This window comes from Molothrus ater, chromosome 10 (genome assembly GCF_012460135.2).
Source record: "Molothrus ater isolate BHLD 08-10-18 breed brown headed cowbird chromosome 10, BPBGC_Mater_1.1, whole genome shotgun sequence".
NCBI lineage: Eukaryota > Metazoa > Chordata > Aves > Passeriformes > Icteridae > Molothrus > Molothrus ater.
This window is the reverse complement of record NC_050487.2, coordinates 3,646,611-3,653,697: the sequence shown is the minus strand read 5'-3', so window position 1 is coordinate 3,653,697 and position 7,087 is coordinate 3,646,611. Positions and strand designations below refer to the sequence as shown.

General features: G+C 39.9%; 1 protein-coding gene across 2 annotated transcripts in view; it reads right to left on the bottom strand.

The window, feature by feature from the left end:
* Nucleotides 1–2,579: 2,579 nt before the first annotated feature.
* CLSTN2 (calsyntenin 2) overlaps nucleotides 2,580–7,087 on the bottom strand; it is a 318,866-nt gene continuing 314,358 nt past the window's right edge. For both annotated transcript variants that reach the window (XM_036388422.2, XM_054515868.1), the window contains exon 17: nucleotides 2,580–6,780. In XM_036388422.2, the coding sequence (XP_036244315.1) occupies nucleotides 6,571–6,780 (210 nt within the window). In that variant the 3' untranslated portion in view covers nucleotides 2,580–6,570. The remainder of the gene's footprint in view (nucleotides 6,781–7,087) is intronic.

The window sequence follows — 7,087 nt, the reverse complement described above, 5'->3', positions numbered from 1 at the left end:
CCTTTGTACACAAAGGACACTGAAAGCTGGGAAGTTTATACCCAGATGGGAAGTTAAATGCCTCTGAAAACCCAAAACTATATCCAGATTTATACAAAAGGAAGTTAGGGCTGCAGGAAAGCATTTTACTCCCATGAAATTTTCTGGGTGTCTGAAGTACAAGGATGGAATACCATTGTAAAATCTTTGTTCTCTATTTGAAGACAGCTTCTCTTTGCATTTGGCAAGCTTTGTGCACTTTGCCCAGGGAAAGCTGAACTCTTTTATTGTACAATGTGCTTAACTGGGAAAAAAAATTCTGCTGCTTCTTTGTTCTCAGCACAGACATAAATAGTGACAAGACATGGGCATGGAGCTTCAACAGCTGATGAATGCACAATTTCCCCATGAGTTAGTACTGAAAATAAGAATGAGGGCTTCTCCTGAACTCTGTTTCACACATTCACAGTGCCTCACGCTGCTGAGTGTGTTTCTTTACAGGCAGTAACTAATGAAGCACCAGCCCAGATCTCTCCACTGTAACCACTGAGTCTTTCCCTCTGTATGTGTTTGGAGTGCTCCACCATGGAGGGCTGAGAGCAGAGCTGCAGAATTATTGAATTATGGATCACCACCAGGCTCTTTGACAGAGCTGTTCCAAAGGATGCTAGCAGCACTGTTCCTGTTGCCAGCAGAGACATGGAAACCATAACGAGCAAACTGCTGGCAATACCTCCTCCAAAGGCAGCAAAATGCCTCTAGGGAAAAAGGGTACCTGCTCTGGTGCCTGCCTTTTCATCACCAGAAATGAGGTTATGAACATACAAAACTTCCTGGGTTCATTTTTTCTGCTAAGTTTCAATAATGAGGGCTACAGTTGTTTATTACTTCAAACCCCTATCTTAGACAGAGCTTATGAAATTAAAGCCCTTGCTCCTCTTTCAGCTTTTGCACTGTTCAGCTTTGTGTATTTTTAATTTATGACCATGTCTTTTTCAGAGAAAACCAAAACCAAAAAGAACATACCAGGCTTGAACCATGCTAATCCTACAAAGGTGATGAATTACAATTACTTTATGAGATATCACTGGAGCAATTCTCCTGATATATTTAGCAGCAATATTCCTTGAGATTGGGTGTGTTAAGCGAGTATGAATTTTGTTCTGCTGTAGCTTTAGGGGTTATCTCTATTCTTTGTATCTTTATTCTCCATGCTAACAAAAATGGAGTTGGATTCCAAGACAGTCCAGCAACCAGAAGTCTGATCATTGGATACACAATCTGAGACATGCAGCTTTAGAGAACATAACCATTTCAGTTTACACTTCTCCCACATTGCTTGTTATGCCTTTCTTTATTTTAAAAAACCCAACATTTGACCCCAATGTACAAAGACCATACAGGACTGCAGCTTCTGGGTGCTGCAGAAAATATTACAAACTGTAATGGTTTGGTGCATGGGACTGTGGGTTTCTTTGAGAACACCAAGGCCTTAAAGGGATGGGCTGGCTGCTGTTGCCATGGCTGTTTGCAGTGGCCCTGGGATGCTGTGAGCTCAGGCACAGGCTCTGGGGGCAGCGAGAGGGAAAACCTCATGCCATTGGTGATGCTAGAGCATGAGGGAGATTATACAGCACAGGATTATGTACAGCCAACAGGCATTCATTTAGTGACTTAGAAGGTGCTTTGATTTCTTCAGCAATCTTTTTGATATTTATGTTTTGTCATTTGGGGTTTTTTTTCCTCCTATCTCCTCAGATTTACTCACTTGGTTTAGAAGTACTTTAAGCAGTTGCCTAAAGGCAGAAAGCAATTCTTAAGGCAGAACCTGATAAAACCTGATACCCCCCCTGAGACTGGTGATATCCTAGTTTTGAGATACTTATTCTGGTCAGCATGTGTGAATTAAGAGAAGGGGAAGCCCCTGAGAGGAGACATACTCAGTTTTGTTTCCTCTCCCTCTCTCAGCATCCATATGTTTTTGCAAACATCCTTAATTTTGGAATTATAATTTCTATTCCAGGATACCAGGAACAGCTCCATCCCACCAGACCTTTACCTGCTGTCACCCCAGTAAAGTCTTTCCTGGTGCTCTTCTGTGGAGAGCTGTGTGTGCTGGCACCAAAACTTTGAGAAGAGGCAGTGTTGGGTCCCAGAGCACTAGGACCCCTACCAGGGAGGCAAGTAAAGCTGCCTCTGAGATTACAGCTGGGAAAAGGGACAGCTGAGACAATAATTATTTATTATTTATATTTTATCAAAGCTCAAAAGGCTTTGCCACAGTGAAGTAAGGGCTGCTACTGCTACTGGGCTACCCTCTGCCCATCCTTCACCTGGGGCTACTGATTTCCTGTGGCATTATTTTTAGTTTAGGGTCAGGCAGGGACAGCTCCTGCAATGGAGACAGTGGATTTCAGTCACAGAAGGAACTTTAGAACTCTCTGATCCTTTCTGAGCCTTACTTTGTTCCAGAATGGAGTAAGGATGGTGCTCAGCAAGCTCAGCACCACCACATGCCAGAGAGAAAAATAAACTGCTCCCTCCCATTAGCCTCTGGTGAGGTAAAAAGCAGTCCCAGCACCACTGCAAGGTATTACCTGTTGGAATGAAAAAATAGCAACTGTTTATTTTAATTAGTATTAAAGATGTCACAAACCCTACATCTATTTCTAGATGCTTCAGCCAGTGCAGTAAATTTTGATATTAATCTCAACTGTGCATTTTAAGGTTTACTTGCAAAGATAAAACACCTATGGAGGGGGTAGAAATGAAAGAGAAATGGGAGCTATTAATCACAAATAACCACTTAGGCAGTTATATTAATTCAGATAACATCTTCAATTTGCATTTGGAGGTCTTACAGCTTTTCCCAGCCTTAGATTAGTACTCCAAAAATTTAAGGGATCATTGATATGATGTCATTTTAGACCTCTGTTCTCACTTCTGGATTCCTGGTGCCATGGATTGCAGGTAGCTCTTCAGAGCTGCTTTCTTTGGATACACTTGTTTATTGCTAGTGTAAAAAAAGCCACCTCTCCACAAGACAGCCCTGAGGGGCTGCAGTGAGTCCTTGGAAGAGATCAGAGCTGGGGAAGGGTTGGAGCACCAGGCTGAGGGAGCTGGGGAGGCTCAGCCTGCAGAAAAGGAGGCTCAGGAGGGGCCTTTTCACTCTCTCCAGACCCCTGAGAGGAATCTGCAGCCAGCTGGGGTTGGTTTCTCCTCTCAAGTAACAAGTGACAGGACAAGGGCAAACAGCCTTGAAGTGTGCTGGGGAGATTTAGATTGAGTTTTGGGGAAAATTTCCTCGTTGAAAGGATGGTCAGGTACTGGAAGAGGCTGGCCAGGGCAGTGCACAGGCACCATCCCTGGGGGAATTCCAAGACATGGGAATGGTTGGACCTGGGGACATGTTAGGAGTGGGCTTGGAAGTGCTCAGGGATCTTAGAGGTCTTTTCCAACCTGAATGGTTTTACAATTCTAAGCATTTTTCTCAGGGAGAAAAAGAGACAATTTTGGCTTTTGATTAAGGGCAAAAACACCCCACACAAACATGTGTGTCTTTAAGTATATATATGTGTGTATATGTTCTGGTTGGTTTTTAAGCAAGTAGGTTATATAAAAAATGATTTCTGGAGGGGAGGCAATATTGCTAGAATTGTTTTAGAAAAATTCATATTTCTGTGATTTTCTAGTAGTAGTTTTGCTCAGGAAACCACTGCTTTCAGTGCTGTACAAATATTTTAGGGCCCATTTTGTGAAGAGGTACCTCATTCTCACTGCCATTCTGTGAAAAGGATGTTTCTATTTATTTGAATGAAAAATGCTGCATAATGCAGTCCAACAAGTAATCTAAAATAAGTACAGTGATACATTTGAGTTTGTTGAGTATCTTACTGCAATCAAGTTTTAGTGATAACACACATGCCTGTATGACTTTGCTTAGGTTTAAAAATGTAGATTTATTTATAGTAGAGAAAATACTTTGTTTCCTTTTTGTGTCATGTACGAATACAACCTGAAAAGATCTGCTTCCAGTAGCAAAAAGATAAAAGTCTGTTAGATGGAGAAACACACTGATGAATTCACAAGCATATAAAAGAATTAAAGGCTGTCAATAAGGTTGTAAATTGCTGCTTTCAAGTTGCCCTAATGTTTGCTATGATAACAGCAACAACAACAGCAACAATGATAATAATAATCAGGACTAAAAGAAACTTTAAAATAATTTAAGTCCAGTTTTAAATCTGAAATTGACTTTTAAATATCTACATTTAATTTAGAATATTTTTTTCTGAGTGTAAAGATTTGCTGATATGTGCTGATAACAAGCATCATGAAGCGCCTGCTTCATGTCACTGAAAAAATTAAAACTGGGAAATTATCTAGGATACTAGGATGGTAGGAACTGATCTAACATAACATTTTGTTCAAGATAATCAGAAATATTAATATTAATTTTGTATTAAACAGAAATTGTGGACATTTTTACAGTTGTTCTTCCTGCAGATAAGATGTACTTATGTGGCCTTGATTCTGCAAATATTCTTCTAAGTTTAATATGTGTGAAAGAATAAAATGAAACAGGATTGATAATAAAAGAAAACTGCTGTATTGCCAGTCTTAACAACCATGTGACAACGTGATTGCTGGCACAACAAATAAAAGCATAAATATCTCCAATTTTAAAATTATTATAGATTTTTCTTTCATTTACTCTCTAGATATTCAACTAAAGGGCCTGGTTGCTGTCAGTATTTCCTTTCAGCTGCCAAATGCAGAAACTGGAATTACAAGAACCCCCAAGCACCCTTTGTATTCCCTATATCCCACGACATTCAGGAGCTGTTAATAATCCAGTATTGAGGGAGGTGGGTGCCCTCAAGATTGCTTCAAGTACCCTTTGCAACATCAGCCACCATTCAGGGTGTCAGGAAGGTCCTGTTGTGGCAAGACTGACTGGGAGAGTGAAGAAGAGGAAGCAGCTTATTTCAAACAGCAGATTAAAAAAGCAAAAGTCAAAGATGAAATTGCAAAGAAAACAAAGTACTCAGGAAAATAACCCAGACAAGCCACTAAGCAGCATTCACTTCCATGCCATTTTGTTTCTGTGCATTGGAGCAGCTACCCCAGCAAGTGCTGCAGCATTTGGTAAGCAGAGCAGCTGAAGGGTGCTTAAGGAAAAGAGGACCAAAAACACACCACACAGACTAATCAACACATTGTATATGTAGCTTATGTAGCTTATGTAGCTCTGCTTTTTCTTTTTTTTTTTTTTTTCTTTTTAAATGGTGTTTAAGAAAAATATGCTGTGTTACCATAACAAACTAAAATACTCTCTCAGCCTCTTAAGATTTTAGTTTCTGTTTTCAACTATTTTGGTTCCAAGTAGGTTTTATTTTTCCTTGTCTCCTTTATAAAACCTTCTGTCAACATTAATGGCTTCAGGCAGAAGAAATAAGGGAGAATTATGAGCACAGAACAGGACTCACAGTGTTGTTCCTTTCTCTTGTGCACTACAGGCAGGCAGGGGTGCAGAAGAAATAGGGCATCATGTTTTTATAGAATATAGTCAGACAGGAATTCCAGCTGGCATTCACTAAGCAAAAGGGAACGTTTTCCTCATCTAAAATAATTGTTTAAATCCCAGCTATACATAGCTATGGAATAATGGGGTCACTTATTTTCCACTAGTTCAGTAAGATGATGCAGCAAGCTAATGGTTCCATGAGACAGACAGTTTAAAGCATCGATTTGCTGCAAATTGCTCAATCCATAACTAATGAGCAGCTCTACAGATTTTAAGTGAATCAATCCCATTAGAATTTACAGTTTGCATAAGACCATATTACTCAATCTATGGACACAGACTGGAGTTTTTTTTTTTGGATAACCATCAGCAGCCCTTTCTTGTTGCTGTTTTTCTTAAACTCATTTTTAATTTCTCTTGGTAGATTGGATAAAAATCCCTCTCTTGAGGGTCTGACAGCATGCCTGAAAAAATACACCATCCACATCTAAATAAGCACACATGCATCCCCTGTCAAGTCCCAGATATTCCCTTGCAGAAGACAGTTAACATCCAAAAGGCAGGACGAGATGATAGATGGAATTTAGCCCCTGTAGCACTAAAGCCCTGCCCCAATTTGAAGGTGGATTATGTTTTTTTTTACACCTGTAAAAATGTGAAGTTATATGGCAACTGGTATTTGGACCCACAGAAGTTATTCTACATAACAAGCTGAAATCTCTCCTGTGTGAAAAAAGTAGCAAAGGCAAAAACTTGTATGGATTGAGTGACAGGACTTTTGTCCCACATCTGCAGGGCAGAAACAGGAAATTGAGAACTATGCTTGCTAACAGATCAAGTTCTGGATTACTTTATTACTGTGTGTGCCAGGAGGTTTGGACCACCTTTTCTCCAGGCTTTGTAAGAAAAGGGCCAGTTCTATCGTTATCAATTACTACAACAAGATCATTTTAGGCAAAACAGTTACAGGCAAGCAGAAGTTCAAATCCTGTCAATGAATTCATAGACTCTGAAAAAACATTGTATTGGTTGTTACAAAAGAGCTGTGGCTGGCGGGCTGTTTGTTAGTAGGGGAGTGTTGAATCATCCCACTCCAACTGCTCTTGCCTGGTGGCATTCTGTTTGTGTCCCTTTTGGACAATCACTTCCTCCTCCTCTTCCTCCTCTTCCTCCTCTTCACTGTCATCTGATTCAGCACTGGTTGTGTCTTCCTCTTCATCATCTATATCTTCTTCCTCACTCTCCTCTTCTGTCTGGTGTGGCTTTTCATATTTCTACAATACATTTAAAGAAATGAGACACTAGCAGAAAGGTGCCTTCTTGACAGCCAGAGCTGTGTCAAATGAGCATTTAGAAATGCTAACATGCTGGGCAAATCTGGTTTCCATCATAATGTGAGTATTAAGCATTAAATTCATACAAGTTGGTAGCAAACATTCAAAAACTACTCCAAGAAGAATGAAATGTAAATAGGCAATCTCTTTGTTAGCCACACTATCAAAATTTAAACCTTCAACATCATCTTCTTTAAACTGCTGATGATTTCCTCTCCTTTTAGTGTATAAATGCTTACATGAAAAA